Source organism: Stegastes partitus, unplaced genomic scaffold (genome assembly GCF_000690725.1).
Source record: "Stegastes partitus isolate 25-593 unplaced genomic scaffold, Stegastes_partitus-1.0.2 Scaffold453, whole genome shotgun sequence".
In the NCBI taxonomy this organism is placed as follows: domain Eukaryota; kingdom Metazoa; phylum Chordata; class Actinopteri; family Pomacentridae; genus Stegastes; species Stegastes partitus.
This window is the reverse complement of record NW_007578184.1, coordinates 220,107-245,515: the sequence shown is the minus strand read 5'-3', so window position 1 is coordinate 245,515 and position 25,409 is coordinate 220,107. Positions and strand designations below refer to the sequence as shown.

The 25,409-nt window shown below is 41.1% G+C and overlaps 4 protein-coding genes and 1 non-coding gene across 5 annotated transcripts in view; 2 read left to right on the top strand and 3 right to left on the bottom strand.

The window, feature by feature from the left end:
• Window positions 1–8,437, bottom strand: part of clcn3 (chloride channel 3) — a 45,715-nt gene extending 37,278 nt beyond the window's left edge. Inside the window, exon 1 of the mRNA XM_008286378.1 lies at window positions 8,364–8,437. The gene's annotated coding sequence lies outside the window, so the exon portion shown is untranslated. The remainder of the gene's footprint in view (window positions 1–8,363) is intronic.
• A 1,695-nt stretch (window positions 8,438–10,132) lies between these two features.
• nit1 (nitrilase 1) lies at window positions 10,133–13,118 on the bottom strand. Its single transcript, XM_008286376.1, has 6 exons — window positions 12,958–13,118; window positions 12,326–12,559; window positions 11,810–11,913; window positions 11,575–11,711; window positions 11,235–11,360; window positions 10,133–11,155 (listed from the first exon to the last, which is right to left on the bottom strand). Exons 1-6 carry the CDS (start codon window positions 13,044–13,046, stop codon window positions 10,889–10,891), a joined length of 957 nt encoding a protein of 318 aa, XP_008284598.1. The 5' UTR covers window positions 13,047–13,118; the 3' UTR covers window positions 10,133–10,888.
• Window positions 13,119–14,523: 1,405 nt separating this feature from the next.
• pfdn2 (prefoldin subunit 2) lies at window positions 14,524–17,452 on the top strand. Its single transcript, XM_008286374.1, has 4 exons — window positions 14,524–14,624; window positions 15,398–15,486; window positions 15,867–15,990; window positions 16,208–17,452. Exons 1-4 carry the CDS (start codon window positions 14,544–14,546, stop codon window positions 16,391–16,393), a joined length of 480 nt encoding a protein of 159 aa, XP_008284596.1. The 5' UTR covers window positions 14,524–14,543; the 3' UTR covers window positions 16,394–17,452.
• A 1,344-nt stretch (window positions 17,453–18,796) lies between these two features.
• trnas-gcu (transfer RNA serine (anticodon GCU)) lies at window positions 18,797–18,878 on the bottom strand. Its single transcript has one exon. It is a non-coding gene; the product is annotated as a tRNA-Ser (tRNA).
• A 226-nt stretch (window positions 18,879–19,104) lies between these two features.
• On the top strand, window positions 19,105–24,817 carry b4gat1 (beta-1,4-glucuronyltransferase 1). Its single transcript, XM_008286373.1, has 2 exons — window positions 19,105–20,560; window positions 22,258–24,817. Exons 1-2 carry the CDS (start codon window positions 19,457–19,459, stop codon window positions 22,447–22,449), a joined length of 1,296 nt encoding a protein of 431 aa, XP_008284595.1. The 5' UTR covers window positions 19,105–19,456; the 3' UTR covers window positions 22,450–24,817.
• Window positions 24,818–25,409: the final 592 nt, after the last annotated feature.

Here is a 25,409-nt window from a genome sequence, read left to right as displayed (position 1 = left end):
GATGCTACATTCGAGCTAGCGGGTTGTGTCGCCTCACTGGTTGATTGCAACGGGGACGGCAGGTGGGTGGGACGATGAGGGTAAGGAACCTAGCTGGGTGAATTACATATTTATTTCGATTACACCACAGTTGGTGATTATTGGATCAGTGAAAAGACTTTTTGGTGAGTTGTATTTCTGGTCTGTTTGAGTTTAAATGAAGCCCGATGTATGTAGCTTAACGAGGCCTTTAAGCTAATACTGTTTACTTATGAAATAAATGGCAAAACCTAGCAACAAGTCATGTTTTTACGCTGATTTCTATCATTTCACTGGTAGGAACATGCAGAATGTAGTGTCACAATAAGTAAGATGAACATATTCATTAGTCAAATGAGTAAGATGCGAAAAATTATATATATTTTTGTCGTCATATGACAATAGAGCTAAATTTGTATTAGTCATCCGTCTTGTATAAAGATGTAAGCAAAGTAATTTACCTGATGCTTTTAGTTTCAGTTGTACGAAACTGAGAGTGGTTTATCACAGTGTGCAAAGTGGCTTTCACACAGGATGCGGTACCGCTGCGCTCTGATGCCTGTTCACTTCTGTTGCTTTGCGCCGCGCAACGAGACCGCGCACTGGCTGCGGTCAAAGGTCAAATGTGTTCCACTTTGACCCGTGCGCGCAATGACGTTGGACCGCGCGGCCAATAGGAACGAGGCATCTGACCTGCACGGAGGTCAAAGCGGAGGAAAAGCCGGTGCTGTGTATCTGAATCAGCCTATGGTCTGAATTGCAGAATCTGAATTGCAAAGTATATGACAAAACTTGTTGTATTGAAGCTCGGGGAGAAAAAAATTTCGTTATAGTGCGTAGGTAAATAAAATTGAATTGCACCGTGCTAACGCTTGCTGCGTACTACCAAGGGTAGTGCTAATGCTTGCTACTTAGCTCGGGATAATTACACATTAGCTGTTGAAGAGTTTGCATCAAACTGAAATCTTCCAGTTAGAGAGGATGGTGACATCCCCCTGCTGGAAGATTTAAAAACTCCGCCTATTTTGCAGTATCATATCTTGGATTTTTAGGTTCCCAATCCCATATCTGTTGTTGTGGTTTGTGATGTAATGACATTAACCTTTCTAGAAATCAGTGGTGGTAGGTTCGATGCCATTTCCTGCTTGCATGTTTTGATTGTCCTGACCAAATGAAAACATTGATCATATTAGTTCTGCTCTGTTTTTTGTTTGTGTTTGTTTGTTTGTTTTTCAAATTAGAGCTCCACACATGAGAAGAGGATGGTTCTTTCTGCTGGCGGTCCAGACTGTTTAGGTAAGCATTGCTTAACTCTTTTATCACATAGATTTTTTGAGTGGTTGGTAAACAAGTTTAAATTGTCGCTTGGAACAAATAGAAATTGCAGTAAAGATGTATCCTTTTCCTTACTGTTTTTACTTTAAAGTTAGATTAAATCCTTAACTTTCTGACTCTTTTGTAAATGCCACTCGTATTACTATATATGTGTACGTCTGTACATGAATGCTAGAACAAACTAAGATGGATAAATATATTTTTGCTTCCTTTAAATTATTGTGTAGGCCACTGATGATGGGGACACAGTCACCAAGGGAATGACATGTCGGTGGACCTTGAGGAAGCAGTGGTCCTGTCTGATCTGAAGGGCATCCTGAGCGTGAACGTCATGCTGATGGGTCTTCTTTTTGCTCTAAACATTGACTATCCAAAGGAACTGAGGTACACATTGACAGTCATTCAGAAGGTCCTGGTGAACATTGATGGAGGACCGTGTTCCTCACTTGTGCATGGTTTAAGAAATAGACTCCTGCAGATAACCATGTAAGACTGTGCTCTAAAGACGTATCTCATGTGCCTGAGAGTTGAAACTCTAATACTGAAGTTCTTCTTTTTTGCTGTCTGTTTTACATATTTGCAACTTGTCCATTTTTTTCTCTTATTTTTGCATTATGAATTGATTCAAGCTACCAATTGACATTACGAAGTGTTTGAAATATTCAGTACTCGGCCTCACAGCAGTTATAACAGTTAAATCCTGGGGCATTGGTTGAGATTGTACATGAGAAATGTTACGTCAAGTCTTTCTTTCATTGTTTATATTCCGACTACTGAGTGGTGTGAGCATATAATTCAGGACAATGATGAAACGGTTTACTTTTTGCTGCCTTAGCCTTTTCAGTTTTATGGAACGACGCGCACCAGTAATTGACATTGGTTGGATGTTAGTTGGTGGTTGTCGTGTGTCTCTTTAAAACTAACTTGTCCTAGTTATCGAGAAATGAAGTTAAGTAAATGTACAAACTTAAATCGAATTTACTAAAACAAACTTGTCCAGCATTTCTTTGAACTTAAATACCCATTTTAACATGACTAACGTAGTATGCTGTATTAAGTTCAATAAATGTATTAACTTAATTCAAATGAACACACCTGTTTCATTAACTGGAAATAGATTAACAAGTTCAAATAACTTCCCTAAACAGTTGAATCAATTAACAAATCTAAATCCAAACAAATTAAAACAAAGGTTCATACACCGAACTATTTTAATTAACCTAAAATAGATTTGCAAGTTGAAACAACTACCCTAAAGAGTTCAATAAATTAACAAATCCACATCAACTAAACTAACATAAAGGTTGATACAACAAGAGATATTTAATCAAGATAACAAAATTAATTGTTTCACAGTCCTTTCACTCATGATTTTAAGTTGAAATGTGTTACATTTTACAGTGCACCAACTCACACAGGCAGAAAACTGAGGTTTAAAACTGTCAAACATTTCAGCCACCACCATGATGCAATAGCAGGGGTGATGGAGGTATGACAGGAAGTGCTACGTGCTTCATCAGCTCTGATTATGAAGCCCTTTTCTATGTTGCAGCACAAGAAAGTAGTTCATTTCCTCAGCACCATCGTGTTTCCACACAGTTGTTCTCATTCAACTCCTTGCAGCTTGTTAAACTTAAATTCTGAGAGAAATGGAAAAACAAAACCTGCAACCATCAGTTTTCGAGTTAAGGTCGAAAACTCTTCAGTTTCACAAGAAAAATCATAAGAAGTGCAGCTACTTTTTCCTTGCTCTTGCATGTCAGAGCACAGTTAAATAAAATTTGAACCCCTTTTCCTTACTCTCTCATTATGAGATTATTTATTACAATTTTTGCTATTATTGGGTAGAACTGCACAGAGGCAGATTTGAAACAAGAGGAGGGACATGACGTGCACCAAGGAATCAAGAATCAAACCAAGCTTGTTGCAATTATGTTGTCTGCACCATATTCGTTTGTCTACCAGGATATCTGTTAAACTGAACCACTTGCAACTTCTGTACGTGGCACTGCTGGAGGCCTTAGAGTCATGGTTGGTGGTAAGAAACATGTTTAAGGTTCTGTCGGTGGTAAACTGGGATCTATCCTGCCATGCCTCAAATGTTTGACAAAAACAGTGCATATATAAAATTGAAAAATGCCACAAACGGCTAAAACAGCACTAAAGTTATTTGATTATTAACTTTAATTGTCTTATCTGAGAGTTTAAAAAGTAAGGCATCAGTCAGTTTCACTGTTTACACTAACATATACCATAGACCAACATTTCTTTAGGGGTCTCTTTTATTCATGTTTGCTAAGTGAGTGAGTGTAATACAACGCTGGCTCTAAACTACGTCAAACTCGAGCTAATGAAAGCCAAATTACTGATCATTCTCTGAAATTGCTTCAAACACTGACAGCCCTTTCCCTTCACATTTTGTGTTGTAGCGAAATTCACTCATCTCTACCAAACAAACGCTGACACTTGTTATGACAGTGATAATACACCTCAGTCCAAGCTGTCACAACCAAAAGCCTTCTGCAAACGCCAACAGTGAAACTGTGGAGCAGTAATCCACACTCTACAATGTGAGGCAAAGAGAGAAGGGAAACTTTCCTCGAGCCAACAATCACACTCATTCACTAGACAGGACTTCCCTTTGAGCTATATCAAATCAGTGTGGCCAGGAAATTCAATTCAGCTTGTTTGCAGAGCTAACCCTGAGGCAGAGATCTTGTAGGTGCTGTTTGACCTCTAGTTAAATAATGAATGGTTGAGAAAGAATACCTCGCATTAACTTCACTTCCTTCAACCATTTTGTTTGGATTCAAACTAAGCTTTTGTGGTAATTCTGACATTTAAAAGAAACACACACTTTAGCACATCAGGGATGCTTACAAATTAGAGAGAAACTAAAATGCAAGTTAAAGATGTGCATTTATCTTTTCAGTCAGAAGGATCCAATATCAAATCAACTGTGCTGCTCGCTGTGGACGGCTTTAATTAGAGTTGTCATTTTGTCTTCTATTCCTCACTGCTGGTGAAATTTGATAGCTATAATTACGACAGCCTGCAGTATGCTTGTTCATGTTTCCCCTCGTTCTGTGCAACAGAAATCAAAACAGTAATTATGCCAGAGAGACTGGATTGTGTTGATAATTGGGGAGCTACGACCCAACGAGTCAGATTTCCTCTCGCCGTTGGAGAAATGTGGATAACTAAGGTGGGGGATGAGCATGTGCGCCGTTCGATAACAGCAGCATAATCAGCAGCGAGAGAACAAAATGTTGCAGGGTCTGCTGATGTTATACAACTTGTTGAGCAGCGAGGGTCTTTATCTTCCTCCGGCTGGTCACTATGGAGGTGTTGCCCAGGCGACTGTTGCCGAGACGTGACTCAGCGTTTTGCCCTCCCTCTAACCGACAGGCTCACACCTCCTCCACAGACGAGGCCGATACCTTGACACACATATCCTTCAAAAAAGCAGCAGCCAGTCGATATATGGATCGCTCTGTAGCAAAACATCAAATGTACAGCAAATCCAACGCAGCATGGAGCATTTCACTCGTCACAGTTAACAGCACTTGAACAACATGCAGCCAGTCAGGAGGCCGCTGCACTCACTGTGTCACTGACACTAACGGCTGAAGTTGTGAAGTCAAACAGCGATGTCAGTTTGAGATGTCAGGTGGGGGAAATAATACTCACACATATAGTTTATGGATGAAAACATGCCAACAAAGAACTCTTCACAATTGTCAGGTATAAAAAGTTGTAGTTATCTATTTCAGTGGATATAATAAACATCAATTAATAAGAAAAAATGTAGGAAAAATTAGAGATAAGTACACAAAACTACTGTAATTATAATAGTAGGCTAGAATGGCTTCTTAAAATGACTTATTTTGTCTAACCAACTGTTGAAGTCATCTGTAACGCAAAAGAAAATGTATCTTTACACTAAATCACCAGCCAATATTTGTATTACTTTCATTTGGAGATTCTTTATTAACGATAATATCACACTGAAACTGCGTAAAGTTTAACATTTCTCCTAATTTCTTGTTGTGTTTGGGTGAAGGCTGTGCAGGTTTTGTTATGATGAACTGACACCAGATTAATACAGGTGCTGGTTGAAGTATGAAAACCAATGAGCACATAAAAGACTCTCTGCAAGCCAACAATAGAAGTCTTTTTCTTTTTTCTTTTTGTAAAAGAGCTGAATGGGCCTTGGCACACAAAATGTTTTCAGATTTCAGAAAATCTCTGAGATTAATATCTGAATCTGCCTCAGTCAGGCTCTACTACTGACTGACAACGGTGACATTATGAAACAATAATGCAGCATATTCTAGTTATCGCTTCACAAATGTGAAGATTAGCTTTCTTGTCTCTCTTTTATTTTTCTAGAAAGACATTTTTTTACTTTTTTTGCAGCTGATCAGCCCACGTACACAAACTAAACTCGTCAAATTTGTAAAATACCATTCACCACACGATTCATGAATTAATCTTAAAAATATTATATTACTCATGAAACTTTGTGGCCTCCAGTTTTACATGTATACATGCATGTATGTGTTGTATGTACTAATATTACATGAATATTACAAGTCTGTGAAGGACAGAGACCTGCCATGCACATTATGTAAATCACCAGTTGTTCAAACTAAAGTACCCGTCAGTAAATGCTGCTGTCTCAAGGGAAGTTTCTGACCCGGCCCAGCTGTTAATGCCACGCAGCCCATGCCAGTGTAAGAATATTATTTCATTTGCAAGGCAGTGAATTTGTGAAATCTTTAATATCCATTGTGATGGTATAATTTCACTTAAGTGTCTCAGTTTTCTGTCATTTTATGCTGTTGATCGATCAGTAAAAGTAGGTTTCACTTCAGAGTTGATGCTGTTGTTGTTGCTGCTGAGACGTACAAGGAAGTGAAGGCCAAGACAATGATTTAGCAGCTTTCAGCGTTTGTTATCTTGGCTGGCTGCATAATCTGACCTTCTACTTCCAGACGTGCTATGACAACAACACAACTGTTACAGACTGCGTTATATGTGACATGAGAGGGCGAAGAAACAAACAAACTTGATGTCATGACTGACTGTCGGTGAATGAAACTCAAAAGCCATGCTTCATGGAAAGGAGGCAAACCCTGCAGACAGACGTAACACAATCAGGAGCGCTGATTAACCCAACGGGGAACGCAAATCAAATAAGGAGTTGCAGTGCCTTTGGTCTGACCTGTCTGGAAACGCCAGGAGGAAAACGTCAAACAGCCACAGATTGAGACTCTGCTGTGACAGACTGTTTGCTAATCATAAATCACAAATGTACAACAGAGTATCTGAACACAGGAGGGCATGAGAAGAGCAGGAAATTATTAACCTGAGTTTATGTTTAACACTGAAGGCTGTTTTTAATTTCAAGGACATCTTGTAAACAAAATCGCGACAGGGCTGTTTGAAATGCAATAAAACGCACACTGCATATGTCCAATCTAAACATGATTCCCACAATCAATATGTTTGACCTGCTGACCAGTAGGGCTGCTATGTTGAGCTGTGTTGAAGGAAACAAGCAATTTGATGATGTCACTTCAAGATGCAACAGTTTGACGTTTTGTCCACCAAATCCAAATTATTAATCCAAATGTAATCACGAGAAGCATTACTGTGCTTGAACAGTTGGTCACAAAACCAATTAGGATGCAGAGAAAATGTATAGGCAAGTCATTAAGAAGTGATAAACTGTAATGTCACTATAAAATGTCACTGCATATTTGGGGACAAAACAAGAAATCAGAAGCTGAGGGGGCAGAAATGAGTTTGCAGCGACGGGATTCAACAGGCTTTTAGGTTGACTTTTTCCAACAAGATGTATGTTCAGATCTGAAGAAATCAAACCGTAGTTACTGTCAGTGGCCATATGATGGTAGATCAACAACAGGCACTGATCATTCACTATGAATAAACAACAAACAAACAACTAGCTGCTAATTATTTGTGTGTAATTACATTTTCTTAAAACAAAGCTTCAGTTTTATAAAAAAAAACACTTTCATTATTGATTGGTAGCTGATTAAAAATGTTTAAAGGAACCAAGTTGGTACAAAATGCAAGTTCCTGTCAAAGAAAAGGCAAATATTCACTTTGAGAAGCTGCAACCAGGGAATTTTTGGCACTTTTACTTGAAAAAGGACAGAACCTATCAATCAGATTTCAAATTAGTAGCTCTAAATCAGTTAATTCATAACCAAACTTAAAATATAGAGCCAGAATTCATGACTAAATAAAAAAAAACCCTACCTGACTGAGTTAAATGTTATTTAGCTCAGGTGGAGTGAGAGGATTCTGCAGCCAAACTTTTAAAACTCAGTGTCTCCATCAGTCAGTCCTATGAACGCAGCTGTGGGCTGTAACATGAGTGTGAAATGAGAAAAAGCTTCCTTTAAATCTAATTTCACAAGCTTGAATTTCTCACCAAGTGCTGCATGCACAAGACTGATGCTTTTCTCTCCAGTGCTAACGCTGGAAACCAACCATGACACCGCCAGCATGGCAGTGGATCCCAGCAGCGGCTCGGGTTCTAGCGGTGCGTTCACGCCACATCTGCATTTCACGGTGCAAATGTCCGGAAAACGGGCTCTGCAACAGGGCACCGGAACACGCAGCAGTCTGGACCGTAGCAGCTTCACTTTCCCCCCCAGCTGCAGCCGAGGGCCACAAAATGATCCACTAAATCCCACTCAGACACACACACACGCTAGCCGTTGAATTTTCAATTCACACCGAGTCCGGGTTAGCTTCCGGAGCTAAGCTAGCAAACTAGCTAGCACCTGTTCATCCGCGACAAGAATCAAACTGACTTCACAACATTCTGATAGCGACAGGAGGAAGGATGGATGGAAGGAAGGAGGGAAGGATGGGACTGATGGATGGCCTCGGATGGTGAAATCTCCATCCACACCACACTTGGCTAAGCTTCACATCAGCAGCCCGCGACACCACGAAACGGAGCCACGTACCTTCCTGATGCCTCGATTCCAGCTCGGACACAACAATTCATCGTTTTCCTGAGTTGAAGCTGCGATTCGGTTCCTACACGGCGCGATTTGACATTCTCCTCATCATGATGGTGTTTTCTTTTTTCAGTCCTATTCCTGTGTCAGTGACGTTCACTTCCTGTACCATCCTCCCAGCAGCAGCAGCAGCAGCAGCAGCAGCAGAGACTCCCACCCACAGTCCCACATAGTAAAACAGCCTGCAAAGACAAACAGCTGATCAATTATTCATCCTATCACTGCAATCAGACTGCTGGGGCAAGAAAAGACAATGGAGTCCCTGCTTGGAAATTACCAGAAGCATCATTGCTCTGTCTGTGTTGTGCTGAAACAGTTGGTTTAAAAAAAAAAGGGAGATGCACATTGGTAATTAAGTGTGCATAACACTGGTTGCAGCTTTTACATATTACAATGTCATAAAATCAAGGCAAGTGTATGCATATAGGAGTTTTAAAACAAGTTATCCAAGGTGTTGTGCATTTGTTATAAGACAGGCAAGTGCAAAAGAAAGACAAAATGGGATAAAACTTGTGAAATCAATCAATTAAAAAAAAACACAAAAAAAACTAGGATAATCATGTGTAATAAGTAAAATACAAGAAATAGAAATAGCATGCAAATAATCTTCCTATGTGGCTCAGAGGAAAAAGTTTCTATTTTATCTATATTTTCTTTTTTATCTACATTTTAAAATGATTAAATATAGTCAACATTTTTTGTGCCATTCAAGTGGTGACAAATTCTGAACCACTGAGTAAATCCTCCCCCTCGTCAGGTGTGGTTTGATACAACAATGATAAGATAGTTTGAACAGACACTCCCTCAAACAGCGACTATAAAAGTCTTTCAGCTTTCTTTCAACACAAAAGAATGGACCGTTGGCCGTCGTATCCACACATTTGATTGTCCACCACTCCATCAATTTGTAAGAGATCCTTTCAGACATGATGTTACCTACCTAACAATGTGATCCTGTCCCCCAACATGTCTACAGCTTCACCAAACCTTTCAGGAAGCGTGGGGCAACGTTCCACCAACAGCAGCAACAACCTTATTGATTCTACATGTTGCTGATGTGGGACTCCTTACTGGCTCTGGGCCTTTTCCAGGACAGTGTTGTTCCATGACAGCCAGTCTGGTGTAGCCACATTTTGGAACAACATTTATTTACCGATGTTAAAAAGTATTTTTTTTACTTTTTTTGTCAGTATAAATGTACTAAAATACTAAACACATATACTAAAATATGGCAAATGTGATTGTGAGACTCAACAAAGGCAGAAAGGGATACAGGAGGATCGGTGACCAGCACACAGTCGCAGCAGTAATCAGGAGATACAGACTGAGCACTAATATCTCTAATCAGAGCTCCACTGGTCGTCCTCCTGAAATGGCGCCACAAACAGTGCACTGCTTGTACAATCTAGCTCTGAAAAACAGATGGGCAAGTGCTTCAGACTTGACACAGAGGTTATCAGAAGAAATCAGGTTTTCTGTAACAGCTCAGACAGTCAGAGGACGTTTTGTAACATGAACCTCTGTGGACAGCGTCCAAGAAAAAAACCCTTTGTCTGCTGTTCAGCACTAAAAGGTGAAAACTGAACCTGGCCAAGTGTGTCAGCTGACTTGAATCTGATAGAATACCTTCAGTGTACTTAGAGAAAGGTGGAGCAACACAACCATGAAACCAACATGAAATTTAAAAAAAGAACAAGAAGACAAAAGATGCTTCATTAGATCTAAGTTCATCTTTAATCTTTCCACACATTTGTATGTCATTTAATAATCATACAGGCACATTTTTTCTACAACCCTTCAAAGTCACATTTTAATTTTTAATTATAATACATCTAGAACAAAATGTTTTACTGCAAGCCTTTGTCATGTCCTCCAGTTTCCTCCCTTCTTCCTGCCCAATAGTACCATCTATTGATCAGTTTGAGTACGATCATTTACAGGCTCTTTAGGGACGACTTGAGCTCTGAGCTCATTTTCTTGACTGATGAATCGATAAGAGGCTGTGGAAATTAAATTATCTGCTGCAGTGAAGACAGTATGACTCAAATTTTTTAAAAATCAGCTACAGAGGAGGTTTTTTTTTCCCCCCTCAGCCACCATCACCAGCAGCACGCTACAGTTCTACTTGCATCTCCTCAGGAGCAGAACAACTGCTTCGTGTTTGGAACTTTTCCAGTATTTATTGATTATTAATTTGACAGGAAGTAAACTCATGTTTTCACCATCTTAGCCTTGAGTCTCTGCTCTTTTGATGATAATTTTTTGGCATTTTGCCCACAGCCTGGTGTTGATCAGACAAGCTAAAAGTGATTTCTGTTTTGAAGAATGCTGTGTGTAAATCCATCTTCATTCCTTCATTTCCTCCTCTTCAGGATGTTAATTCAAGACAGCATCTTGTTTGTTTTGTTTCACACTGTGTTCCTCACAGCCTGTGTCTTTCAGTGAGACTAAGTTTGAACTCTGCATTTGTGTCAAGTTTGAGCCAGACTGTGGTAGAAAGCAGTGTCTCTGCGGTGCTGTTGGACCGGCATGTTCCTCCTGGTTCTGCTGACTTTCTCCAGGTCGACCTCCACCACCACCATGCCAGGCTTCTCCCCTCCACAGTCACCCAGCACGTCCCCCCACGGGTCCACCGCCAGGGCGTGGCCGTACGACGAGCGCTTCTCGTGGTGCGGGCCGACCTGCGCCGCCGCCAGGACGAAGCACTGGGTCTCGATTGCCCGTGCACGGAGTAACACCTGAAAATAAATGCATTTAAAGTGCATTTTTATGGAAATGTAGGTTCACATCCAGCTGTCTAACAATGACTCATCCCACCTCCCAGTGAGCAGCTCCTGTGGCGACAGTGAAGGCTGATGGGTACGTCAGGATGTCGGCTCCGTGCCTTTGCAGAGCGAGCGATAACTCAGGAAATCTTAGATCGTAGCAGATGCCCAAGCCGACCTGTATTAACAATAAAAGGGTCAGTAGAAACACAGCATACTCAGTAAACCGTAAAGTGAAGCTACTTTATCAGTACCCAGAGTGGATCAGAAACATGGCTGCAAATACAACTGTCTACTGTTTGAACTGTTTAAGTGCAATCCTCTGGTGTTTTGACAGCTTATGTACACTACATGTAACGCATAACTTGATCTAGTATCTCATAAAATGACACCTTGCCAATCGGAGTTTGGACTGGGGGCACGAGGGAGGGTCCAGGGATGGTGAAGGCACTTTCTTTGAGGGAAACACCTTTTTCTGGCAGCTCCACATCAAACAAGTGGGACTTCCTGTAGACTGAAGTGATGTCTCCTGTAGGTATAAAGACAGTGTGAGTGTAGAGCAATGCGAGTTTTTGCATGTACCAAGTGAAGAACTGATTTGAAACGTTTTAATTCAGTGGACAGTACCTTTGTCATTGATTATGATGTGACTGTTGAAGATTCGTCGGTCGGTCTCCCAGTCGTGTCCTCGCTCGTGAAATCCTCCAAGAGACAGCCACACCTCCAACTTCCTGAAAGAAAGAGAGGTTCAAATGCATTTAGAAATTCTAAACAAGCTTTAATAAGGTTGATCTTGCCTTAAGAAAAGCTGTTTTTGCTCATCTCATCTTGTATTTTCTTATCTTTGTGAAATGACTTCAAACATTGTGAGTAGTTTATCTTCCCTTTTGCCAATAACCTACTGCAAGATAAGATAAATATAGTATATGCAAAATATCCTGCTGCATTGAACATACTTTTAAGCTAATTTAGCACAAGGCAGTTGGTTGAGCTCAAATACACATTACAATAAACTATATGAACTAAATATAAAATGTACCTTCTCTAACCTTCATCTTCTCACTAGTGCTGTTGGGCATCATGTTAACTTTTACAACAAGTCAAAAACATTCCCTTAGAACAGAGACGGGACTGTTTGTCTACCTGGCCAGCTGAGTGTATCTTGACATCATGTCTCCTGCCAGGCTCTCTGACAGCGACAGCGTCTCCTCTCTACTGGATCCAATGTAGTCAAAGCCCTCAGGCAGGAAGACCATGCTGGCCCCTCGCTCCTTGGCTTCTTCCACCAGCTGTTTACAAACTGAGAAGTTGGCCTCTTTGTCCGGAGTAGCCGTCAGCTGACAGACTGCAGCCAGCGGGTGAGATGAGCTGGACATCCTGTGAGGAGAGGGGAAAGGGATTGTTGTTAAATGCAGTTCACAGAAGCTGCAGGACAAGGAAGCACATCAGGTCAACTCTAGTCGATCATTAACTGCACTAGTTAGTCTCTTGTATGCTTGTTGGATAACACTGTACAAGTTTTCACTCATGGAGATTTTTCTGAGATACGCAGACATTTAACTCATCGAAGTTAAGACTACAAATCTGTCAGTATTCTATTTAATGTCACTACTAAGTGTTGATGGTGACATGGAAAGGATTTTGTTTGCAGACATCATGTTAACCCTACAAGATCTTTTAAATAACACAATACACTTTTGGTTTCTAGAATAAATTCATTGGCGCAACCAGCTATTATCTGTAAAACAACACTCCTGTTACAATCCTAAACATACCTGATCTGCAGCTGGATCTTGTGTCCTAATGCTGGAAGAGAAGCCAGATGCTTTGCAGATGATCCCAAAATGCACCTGATGCTGATCATTGGTCCCAGACAGAGTCACCTCCCCTGTTCAGTCCATGTTAGTATCACATTAACGTTTGGTTCAGTGTTCAGCTCAGTCCTTCACAACAGGAACACAGGCTTTATTCTTCTTCTTTTGCGGTGGATCAGTTTGTAGAAACCAGGATGAGGCACACGAGCTCCCCCTACTGGACAGTATTCATATTAGCGCCATTAACAAGGAACAATTATGAAAACAATATATCGAATCAAATGGAAAATGAATGAGAGGGAGCTGTGTAAAATAAAAACATCAAAACAATCACTTTGGATGATTTTACTGTACAATATTAAGTTTTTTAAAGGTTTAATAAGAGAATGGAAGGGCTCAGGTGTACCACTGTATGTCATTTTATAAAACTAAACTGAGTTTTTGTGTTTTTAAAATTGTAAATAGCTTTTTTTTAAATATAAGATTTTGACAAGATGGAAAAAAATCAACATATAAATACTTTTGGTCAATTAATAGCACATATGATAATACTGTTGATATAATCCAGTGCCAGTAACTATTTGGTTGACTCTCCAACGTTGTCATAGAATACAGTTATGGTTTCAGACTTTCTCTTTACCTTCCTATAATTATATTTTTAATATTTTTCCATCTTGTCAAAATCTTATATTAAAAAAAGCCTATTTACAATTTTAAATAGGATCAAATATACAATAAACAAAGTTAAAGATTATTTTGAAAATAATTTCCCCCAAAACAATTCTAGAAATATTGCGATAATATCAATATATTTTTTGGGCCATAATAGTCATGTGGTGAAAATCTGAATTTGTGGCAGTCATGAATGATAACATCATTATTTAGACTTGTGTCTTTGTGCTAAACATCCCTGATCTGCTCTGAGAGATTTTATGCTGTTTATTCATATTTGGGATGCCAACTAGATAGTTTTTTGGATGCCATGACAATCAGGAGTTAAAGGGAAATTAAATTGCTACTAAAGTTGCGAATCAAACTACTGATTTTGTGCTTTTAGAATTTGTAGAGAAGAAATTAGACAAAGTGGGTGACAAAAACAAAATGGAAAAATAAGATAATTTTCTTTTCAAAAAGGAAAATTATATATCTAAGTCTTATGAGGAATGATAAGACATTTTCTAGCTAACTGGGGTGCAATATTAAGATCACACCCATGTTTAATATGCCTGTTTTTTATGTTAAATTGTTTTGAAAATAGAATTTGTTTGGGTTTGGTTCCTTATGATATTATATATATATCAGGCTTATTTTGACAGCAACTCTAAGTAAGTTATAGTCTTTCTAGCACTAACCCTTTACGTAAATAAAATTAAATAAATAAAAGGCAATCATACTTATCAACAAAATGTATCTTTATAATCTTTAAAAAGAAAAGAAGAGAGAAACAACTTTATTTTTCTGCGCCGGACCACATTTACAGACAGGCAATTACATGAACCAGCTCTATACGTCTCGCCCGGGGTCCTTCTCAGCAACACCCTTCCAAGATGGCAGCCAACAGTAGCAGCACGGGTAGTAAATCCAGCAACAGCGCCGGCGGAAAACAGTCCGGCCCGTCGGCTGAACAGGTACCTGCACCTCCACCTCGGCCCGCTTTGGTCGGTACACTCGTTCTTGTTGTTGTTCGGCCGTGTGAGGTGAAGCTAAAGCCGCCAGTCGGACTCCCAGCTAGACGAAGCTAACGTTAGCTTCCCCATCGCCATCACCCGGCCATCGTTCTGCTTTCTCACCACAAAACGGAACAGCACACTCAGCCAAATTGAAACCTGAAATATTATGATCTTTAATAAAGAGCAGGTGGCAGGTCTGTACTCCTGACAAATAGTTTAATGACGTTTAGTCGCATATAAATGTGCACACTTCTGCAAAGGAGTGGTGTGCTTTGGTATATGGGTCTGCCCACTTAAATTAGCTGCCTGACAGTCAGAGAAGCTATTTTTAACACCAAGAACCACCCAGCCCCACTTCACAAACGTGGAAACACTAAAAAGTCGTTGACTATTCTTTTAGTTTTCTTCCTAAGTTAAAATAGATTCACTGTGCTGTTATCTGTCACAAAAGTCCTGCAATCGGAATGGTTCTTGTGTAGAAATACAGATCTGTTGTAATCTTAATGTACTGACAAGCGGCTGCAGTCAGACATTATTTAAGTTTCCAATATGGTTTACTGAAAGTTGTTATACAGTTTGGCTGCCCAGGCTAACATGTCACTGTCATTTTCCACATCAGTTGTTCCTTTCAGTTTTCAGTAATGCATCACAGAGTAAAACTAATAGCAAGTGTCATATGACACAAGTCTGTGTTTATCTATCGTTGCAAACTGAGTGTTTTTGTGTTACAGGTGGTGTCAACATTTCAGAGGATGCGACAGGAACAGCGCAGTATGGCTTCCAAAGCTGCAGAGTTGGAGATGGACATCAACGAGCACAGGTTGGCGGCTGATATTCTCACCTCTAAAGCCTTTTTGATCAACTCTGCATACTTCTCGTTCTGCTGACCCAGCCCTCTTACTTTTTATCTGATTTTGCTGCGTCTGCATTAATCTACACTAACTTGACATATGTAGCTCTGCCGTTAATTCAAATTTTGTTAAATTTAGCAGACAAGCTGATTGGATGTTCTGATGAAGGCCACAAAGGCAAATTGTTAGCAAGTTTTTGACATTGCTGGAATAAATAGTTGGAATTAAAATTAGTAACCTTCGTCCTGAAGCTCTTTTTACCTCTTGGTATTTAATGCAGAATCTTTGAGAAGTATTTTGAAAATGACTATTTTTTCATTTTTAACGTTGCTCTTTTTTGCCCATTCAGCTTAGTAATTGACACACTGAAGGAAGTGGATCCTTCGAGGAAATGCTATCGTCTCGTAGGTGGTGTGTTAGTGGAGAGGACGGTAAAAGAAGTTCTACCGGCATTGGAAACCAACAAAGAACAGGTGATGGAGGAGAAAAGAAAAACTATTAAGCTGGTATTATTTAAGAAAAACACACTTCCAAACCGGGACACGACATAATAAATACAAAGTGCTGTGGTTTGCTGAGAACAAGTGCTTTCTTAAAATGTGTAAAATAGAAAAATTGAGGCTTCAGTCAGGACATAAATTGAGACACATATCTAAAATTTAATCTAACTTCCTTTTGCTGTCTTCCCAGATCTCCAAAATAATAGAGTCCATCAACACACAGATGCAGACGAAAGGACGGGAACTCACAGAGTACCGGGAACGCTACAACATCCGCTTGGTAGGAGAGGGTGAATCAGAGGCGCAGGGCCAGTCGGCCACCAGGGACAGCGAAGGAGGCGGATCCAAAAGCGGAGCTGGTGTTCTAGTGTCATAGTTTGTGAGGATGGACGGTGACAGTCGGGCCCTTTGATTTCTGCAGTACTGAAAACATAGTTGGAGTCACAAAATCTGCACAGGATAACTTTGGATTTGGATATTACTGAATTTTTTGCTGAACATATTGCACCAGATGATTGTCAGCCAACTCAAACATAGAACTCTGCTTATATGCTCAGTGTGAATGCAAGTGTGTCTCAGAATTAAGGTCTTATATTTGCTCATTTTCTAAATTGCAGAAATACTGTGGCGTTCAACAATGAAATGTTTAAATATTAGTCGCACTTACAAATGAGCCGGTAATCTTTTGTTTGTTTTTTTGCTGTCACAGATTATAGAACATAGTTTCCCTTTTAAGATACAACTGCCAGGGTGCTGGGTAGAAAGTTTAACCTTAAAGAACACCAAGACACGCAAGTAGAAAACATTAATTCAAAATTAGATAATTTGTAGGAAAACACACTTTAGCATTTTGTAAACATCAGATTTTGGACTAACAACTTAAAAAAGGGGGGAAATTGTTTTCACAGGGCCCTAGAGTAGGTTGTAGTTGATCAAGAAGTCGTCCTTGCTGTGGCAGAACAGGTCCTGGAAGGCATTTTGACAAAACATGTCTTAAACACGAACAGGTGATTATACTGTTAACACTTCTCTGTAGATAAAAATAAATCTGTCAGTCTTATTCAGCTTCCCTCTGTGACAGTTCATTCACCATTTACAAAGTTATGTTCACACAAGTCATGCAGAAAGAGAGTTGTATTTACACTCCAAATTAGGTTCTCGAATATCAGGATGATGTTCACATCTTGTGTTTGGGTGGTTCCTGCACACTGTGATGTGAGCAGTGAGTGTTGTCACCACACCCTAATAATAAAGCCCTGTCACTGAAAACACAATACAACCTGTCATATTCCTTTTGATCTGTGGAACGCACCAGAGCTTGGCATTAACTTAGGAAATGCCTCCTGGGACCCGACGCACTGTTCAAGCGGTTTATGTGTTGTAAGGACAAATATGTTTTTGTTAATGCTCATGAATTAAAAATGTCACAATTGTGCTTTGTTGTGTTGTGTCTTAAATTCTTCTGAACTTATTTCGCACACAGCCTTAAAAACCTCTACAGTCATTGATTAAACCTCAAAAAACCTTTCTCTTGTGTATTAAAGTTACATTTTTTGGATTTTTTTTTTCCATTAAAGTAACCATTTCATGCCTTTAAATGGCCGACATGTGACTGCACATTTAAATATTTTATCATGTGCGGCTCTTTAAAATCCCTGCTTCTCTCCAAGCACAGTTTCTCATTTACTGGTGCTCAAGCACACCAGCTTACCAACAACTGGGGTTGATTGAGCCCTGTCTACCTCCCAGATTTATCTGTCCTCACCTCTGGTTGATGGATGATCAGGTCTGATAGACATTTAATACAATTGGAGCCTCTGCCTTGTAGACACTTTAAATGATTAATACTGAACAACAATGTAGATGTAGCATGTGATACAGTGGTAAGTTTAATCCATTCTTTTTTTTTTTTTTTACTATATGTGAATATGTATTTGTGGCATCTCTACAACAGCATGTATGTGATGAAACAACCAATACGCACTATGTTGGAAATAATGACCAGCAGATTGAGAATAAGGTCCCTGACTAGAAGTCACAAGTCAATAAAGAGTCAACATCTGCAATGAGGTTGTGGTTGCTGTCTGGTGTGACACTGTCCAAGTGTTCCTGCAGGACTTGGAAATGTTGAAGTGACAGACATTTTGGGGGACATGATTGCTTTGTCAAACAAGAGCTGTTTGAAACTGTTTCTTAGACTACAAATGGTGGAGTTGTGGACATCCAGGTGCCCGGCTACGGCCATAACATCTGAATAAACCCTTTAGGATATAAGTATCGGGAACTTCCAACCAGTCAGTCAGAACTGATGAAGCCTCTTGGATGAGAGGTGAAATGTTTTCAAGTAACTCAAGCAGTCCAGTTGCTACGATTAACCTACGAGAATAACCACGACCTGGAGGACTGAGAATCTTCACGGACATCTGAACAGACCCCCATTTTAATGGGGCTTTTATAGTCAGTGTTCACAGTGTGTACTAACCTTTGAAGACATGACAAGTGGTTGATTAACTCTGTGGTCAAGAATTTGTCACTTGTTGAACACCTCAAAGACTTTTCATGCACAACTGGCTAAATTTATACCTTGTTAATAGTAACAGTAGAAATTAATTTTTCAAATTTTAACTTTAGTCAGAAAACAATTTGCATGATGATTTCTTGTTTGTTCGCTGTATTCACCCACGAAGATTAACAAACAAAATCAAACCAGTGAACAGCCACAAAAGATCCAAAGGAATACAGGCGTGTTGTAGGATTAACAAAATGGAAAAGCATCTGACGACGAGGATGGGATTCGAACCCACGCGTGCAGAGCACAATGGATTAGCAGTCCATCGCCTTAACCACTCGGCCACCTCGTCTGATTGAGTCCCTACGTAATACAGGTCGATTTTTATAGAAACAGATCTCATATACGTTTCTTTTGCATGTTTATTTGCTTTTATGTACACTGACGATGCTGGACCAAGGGCCTGCCATGCCAATCACGGTCATTAGCACTAGCTCAGCTAACGGTTAGCAGCTAGCAGGGCTCCAGGGCCAAATTCAGTGGCGCGTTTCCTCCCGACATTACGGTTATTACACATCTACATGCGCCGCTGTCGCAGCAGCAGCAGCAGCAGCAGCAGTGCAGACTGGTAACAACTGTGGTGTGTTTTGATGGAGATCACAGAAGCTGGATCCGTTTCGTCGCCTTTTTTCGTGCTGTCGTGAGTCGTATGGAAATCTGGGTTGGAGCAGCCACTAACCAGCAAAACATGCTATCAAGTGTTGGTCGCATTTCCAGCCAGGTAGGCTGTAGTGTTAGCATGGTGGTAGCAATGTAGGCAACGTTAGCTGGGAGTCCTGGACAGAAATAGCAGCCCTCAAGGAAGCGGCAGCCAGCGCCGGTGATCGGACCTGCTTTGTGTACAGATCGGCCAGTTGGAGCTTCTCTGGAATGCATCTCTCCAAGAAATGTTCCGCCTTCAAAGTGGTGCTGAGTGCTCTGCTGATAGTGGCGCTCCTGCAGCTCATATACCTGTCCTTCCTGTCCAAGTTCCACGGTAAGCAGCAGCGGTACCGGTACTCTGAGCTCTTTGGAGGCTCCGGGGCCAAGAAAAATGCGCACCCAGAGAAGAACTCGCGGAAGGAGCGCCTGAGGTACTCTCTGTCTACTGGGGGCATCTTCGACAACAGTGGTCAGTACCGGGTGTACAAGAACTTGATCAAAAGTGATTTCACCACAAATCAGAAGCCCGGCTCCGACCCCAGCTCCACCATCCTGGCTCTGGCCACACACACGACTATCAACAACCTGCATCACCTGGAGTCTCTCCTGGCAAGGTGGCAGAACCCTCTGTCTGTGGCCATATTCGCACATGGCCAAGATGTTAAGTTTGCCACAGCTCTGGTTTATGCACTCAGCTTCTTCTGCCCTCAGATCCAAGCCCTGGTGGACTTCCACTTGGTGTGTCTGTCAGGAGAGACGGCCAGTTTCCCTGATCAGGACAGAGAGCACTTTGCAGGGCTCGAGGACTGTGCCTCTGTGTTCTCCAGGCTGGAGACCCACAGGGATAAATACAAGAACTATGCCATCAGTGGAAACATCTCCTACCCCAACAACCTCCTCCGTAACATTGCCCGAGGTGGCACCGAGTCCTCCTTCATCCTGGTCATTGACATCGACATGATGCCAAGCGCTGACCTGCACCAGCAGTTCCAGACCATGATCCTGAGGCGTGAGCCAGCAAGCGACGAGGTGTTTGTCCTGCCGGCCTTTGAGATCCGCCACGCCAGGAAGATGCCCGCCACCAAGACAGAGTTGGTTCAGCTCTACCAGGTTGGTGAAGTCCGGCCTTTTTACGAAGAGCTGTGCCCTCGCTGTCAAGCCCCCACCAACTACTCACAGTGGGTCAACAGCCACGTGAGAGGGCCGGCCAACCTGGAAGTTGCCTACACGCTCACCTGGGTGGACCCCTGGGAGCCCTTCTACATCGGGCCTCGCACTGTGCCCCTCTACGATGAGAACTTCAAGCAATACGGCTTCAATCGCATCAGCCAGGTTGGTCAAATTTGAACATTTGATTGCAAAAGTTTATTCTTGACATTGGTCTGGCTGTACTATAACGAGGTTAAAGAGCTCTATAGAAACCACAACTGATCACTAGACTTTAGGAGGATGAAGACATACAAAGGAAGGATGTGAACACAATGCCAGCATCAAGTTTATGCAAGCTGAAGCCTGAAATGCAAACCCATTAAGTCCCAAATCTCCATTGTGACTCAGTCCTGGAGAATTATCTATCAGGTGGGAATCAGAGGAGCATTTAAGCTATTTCAGAGCTGCCTTTAGTTTGAGTTTTTTGGTGAAAGGCTGACATTAGACTGTCATCAAATCCCACAAAACAACAATTACAAGATAAGAGAAATATAAAATATCACCCACGTCATCCTTTAAATCCCTTCGTCTGACTCTGAGGTGAGTCGGTTTAAGTACATTTTCCTGTTTTTGGGAGAACATAAGGCAGCACTGTCCGGATGCAGCACATCGTGTTTACTGATGCGGACTGACAGAAGTCTCAAGTTCATTCACTGTTTACTTTCCGGTGCAGCTCTCACTGACATGAAGGCTTTAAAAAAAAATCTTCTCTCTCATCCAGGACTGCAGCTCCTAATTCTGATTAATCTGACAAATAATCTGTGGATTAATTGACTGTTTGGTCTATAGAGTGTTGGAAAGTAGTGAAAAATGTCCACCATAATCTGTCCTTAGTCTAAATAGACTGATTTTTCTTAAAGTGAAGCTGAAGGTCAATGTTCACTGTGTAAAACGTGATAAATTATTGCATGATACCATCAAAACCGTGACTCTCACACAAGGAGGACTGCATGAATTTGTATAAAGTTTAAGCCCTGAGTCACGTATTACCTGAATTGCAGCCTTTGTGATTTGTTAATTCCATGGTTTCAAACTGCAGTTTCGATTTGAAAGTGATTAATTGTTCATCCACAGTCACAAAGAGTCCTATTTGTCCTGTAAATACTGTTGCATCATGTCCTGTTTGTATCATCAGGGTTATCATATATCACCTTCATAGTTTGTGAGAGAAATCAAGGAAGGGCAGAACGACGTGGGCATTTATTAAGTAGGGAAAGTCTAATTACACTGTCGAAAAAAAATAAATCTAAAGTTTTTACTGTATTTTGATAAATCAGTGAATCAATTTCCAAGGTGTCCCTGTTAAACTACAGATGACAAGTTGCAAAACTAGCAAAAAAAAAGCCGAAGCATTACTGATGATGAGCAATCAGGCTCAACCACCAGCTTCCCAGACTTTATACTAAATCAGTGAAATGCCCCTTTAATTGACCAACACAGTTTTTTTTCCTCTGTTGATCAACTAAGCAAAACCATTGAGTCCACATTAGCTGCCTTCAGTTGTCGCCTCTTCTCCCCTTCACTGCTTCCACTTCACCATTCCCCTCTGTGACCACATCCCCACTCAGAGGTCAGTTTCATGGCTCCACACGGCCTCCTCCTGACACCTCTTCCTATTCCTCACGGCTCCCCTCTCATGCCCCACTTCCTACAACATTTCATCTCCTCCGTTCTCCTCTGTCACCTTTATTCTCACCTCGTCTGTCCGCTGCACGAGCTGCCTTTTCTGTCATTCTCTCCCCTCACCGCCTCCCCGTTCATTCTCATCACATCCCACTTTCATGCCTGCCTTCTCACCCTGTTGTTCTGACTCCCTCCAGGCCTGTGAGCTCCATGTGGCCGGATACAGGTTCTCTGTGCTGAGCACTGCCTTCTTGGTGCACCGGGGCTTCAAGATCCAGGGGGAGTTCCACGCTAAGAAAGACGAGGAGAACAAACACAACCGGGTTCTGTTTCGCAGCTTCAAAGAGGGCCTGAAAACCAAATACCCATCCTCCACCCGACGCTGCTGAGGACGGGACGGAGGCCGTATCCTGTCGGTGTCAGCCTTCAGTGTTGAGCTGGAATGGTGAACGTTTTTTTCACTGTAACCCAATTTGGCTTCCAGTCAAGCTCTCCTTTCCCAACTTTCAAAGTCAGCACATAAATGTCCTAGTTTTTCTGTGATTTCTTGTGATGATGGCACAGTAGGAGTTTAAGCTAATCCAACTCTTGGGTGTATTTCAATTCCCTGTGAAAATGAGCAGCAGGGAAATATTCTCTGAGCGCGTCATGCTAGTGGGGACTCAAACGGAGAAATGATCATTCAAGAGGGGAAAAGCGGCCGGGAAGTCATGAGTGTGCTGTGTTTTGAGTCAAATGCACATTCAGAATCTAGACGGCATTTGATTCAAGTTGATATCAAAGCAAGTGAGGTATTCTGGCCGATCTTAAAATAACTTTAAACTCGCCCAGATGCTGAAAAAGACACAAAGATGTGAGAGTCTCGACATATCAAGGAAACAAAAAGGTTTTATACATCATGACAGCTGATCAAAAAATCATGAAAGTAAATTCAAAGGTAACAGATTTGTATTATTAAAAGGAAAAAAGGAAAGAAGTGCTCTGACAAATAGAAGTGTTCCTTTTGCTTTGCTACAAGGGGATGTAGGTGTTTGACAGCAGATGGCAGGCTATCCCCTGCAGGGACAAGTGAAACAAACTTGTATTGTAGCTTGTAAGTCGTGAGCCAGCAGTGCAGGAATGAAAACGTAAGAACCACACCAGCATCTGAATGAACCCGAGTACATATTTAAGCTGTTTAACGTGGAGCAGCTGACTGGTAAATGATCTATCCAGCCTGCAGAGCGACACAAGCAGCAGGTGTTTGTTAAATCATTCAGGAACCTACATCACATATGATGATGCGGGTTTGGTGATGAAAACCTGCGCTTCTCGTTTTATACAGCAGGTCTCCCAAAAACAGATGCTTTATGTAGATGTGGTTTAAAATGACATCATTTGTTTGACTGTGTTGTTCTGCATCTACGTGGATGGAGAACTACGAACCCTCTGATTGGGTGACACAACGGAGGGGCATCATGAAACCAACAGGGGTAAATTTATCCCCTTTGGTTTTTGGATTATCTCTTCAGAGCACACAGGTTAAGTGATTTACAGACATATTGATGATAATAGTGATTATGATGATGACAAACGGAGATGAAACGATAGCTGAGTCGGATGACAAGGATATCTACACACCATGATTTTCACAAACTGGTCTTTTTCCAGTCTGACTAAAAACTTCCGTCCTTCTATATTTCAGGGTGTCAGTGACATGTTCTGACCACCAGATGGCAGCAGTCGCTTGATCGTTTGCTGCACAGTTGCAGGATATATATTTAAACCTGTAGTGAGAGCAGCAGAAAACAGAGATTACACAACCCCAGTGTTTGTTGATGGTCAGACGGATGTGAATTTACTCTGCGCCACTGCGGTCGGCGCATTTCAGAAGTTCTCGGTGCTCCGTGGGCGCTTGTTGTTGTTGCTGCAAATTGTCAGACTGAAAACATTCTCCTCATGAATTCAGCAAAGCACTGTGTACAGAGATGACGTACGACACTAGCTTTTTTTTGCCAACACTGTGTAAAACTACTGTATTATAACACTAAAGGATGGGACGCAGGTGGAGCGTGTGGTGGGGACAAGGCAGCTACAGGCGGTGATGTAGCACGGTTAGTGGGTAGAGAGATACATATACTGCATAATCAAAGCGTGAAGCACACACAGAACGCATACCAAATGGATTGCTGTGGAAATGCTTCTCTTTAACACCACTAGTAAACAAATAGCTACGTTTGACCTTAGACTTTATTCTGTAACTCTATGGTACATACATACAGTATTAAACCTCGACTACCACTCTGCTCCTGTCTTTTTAGTCAACGTGCATACACGCTGCAGTGTATGCCTCAACAAAATATGTCGTTTGGTTACTTTTAAGTGTTATCGCCATGTAATTATTGATTTTGGAGAGATTTAAATACTTTTCCTCACTCGTCGTGTTTATGATATATTTATTGTGAAAATGTTTTAACTGGATTTTTTTTTTTAACGACCCCAAGCAAGAAAATTGTAGCACGAACATGTGTTAGCTATGAAACATTTTGGTTTTTGAACCACTATCAAACATTTTGATCCTGATTTTGTTTTCTGGAGTGGGATATGTTTTGACCTAACGTGGTTGTGTGATGCAGTGCTTCATTTCTCATGTTTTATCATCGTTTGAAAATGCATTGTTTTGTTTTTTTTGGTATTTATTTTTCCTTTTGTGTTCACAGAATATAATGCCTGATTTGTCTTGATGGAATTTCTAATAAACCTCGTGGACGACTTTTATTTGACCCACATCTGTGATTCATTCTAGTTTGAACTAATATGCGAGGTTCTTCCAGCTACTAAACAACAACCCTGGTCGTCGGGAAGCTCTTTGAGCACTTTCAAATGCACAAATCCAATCAATTAACTACACCAGAGGGATTTGTAATGACAAGTAATGTCTACAGCGTATCTAGAAGTATCACTTAAATAGGAGGTAAACAAGCTAAGGGCAGGAGAAGGTAAGAACTGCAGCATTTAATCGCTCAGAAACAAAGACAAAACAGCAGATTTTGCTTTTTTTGAGCTTAAGTTGAGTGTGAGCACAGATTGGTTGTGTGTGTGTGTGTTGTGTGGTGATATGGTTCATCAAGCACTTGACACAGTTCATGTTAACTTGTGGTGTAACATGGCTTAAGGTGGGAGTTTAAAGGCATCCCTGCACCAATGTGATGGCTGATTACAAGGTGAGCTGGGCCAGCATCCAATTAAAAGCTCCTAGCTAGTAATTAAGATCTGTATTCAGGTGGACTTTACAGAAACCTCCGCAAGGCTTCTGTCTGATAAAACTACTTTTGTAATGACAACCAAAACCTCTACACCCCATGAGAAA

Coding starts and splice junctions, on each gene's coding strand:
- nit1 (XM_008286376.1), bottom strand. CDS start 13,046: ATGATCAGCATCAGGTGCATTTTGGGATCATCTGCAAAGCATCTGGCT. Junction 11,914..12,325: donor AGATACACTCAGCTGGCCAG/GTAGACAAACAG, acceptor TCTTTCTTTCAG/GAAGTTGGAGGTGTGGCTGT. Junction 11,712..11,809: donor CATCATAATCAATGACAAAG/GTACTGTCCACT, acceptor TTATACCTACAG/GAGACATCACTTCAGTCTAC.
- b4gat1 (XM_008286373.1), top strand. CDS start 19,457: ATGCATCTCTCCAAGAAATGTTCCGCCTTCAAAGTGGTGCTGAGTGCT. Junction 20,561..22,257: donor GCTTCAATCGCATCAGCCAG/GTTGGTCAAATT, acceptor GACTCCCTCCAG/GCCTGTGAGCTCCATGTGGC.
- pfdn2 (XM_008286374.1), top strand. CDS start 14,544: ATGGCAGCCAACAGTAGCAGCACGGGTAGTAAATCCAGCAACAGCGCC. Junction 15,487..15,866: donor ATGGACATCAACGAGCACAG/GTTGGCGGCTGA, acceptor TTGCCCATTCAG/CTTAGTAATTGACACACTGA. Junction 15,991..16,207: donor TGGAAACCAACAAAGAACAG/GTGATGGAGGAG, acceptor CTGTCTTCCCAG/ATCTCCAAAATAATAGAGTC.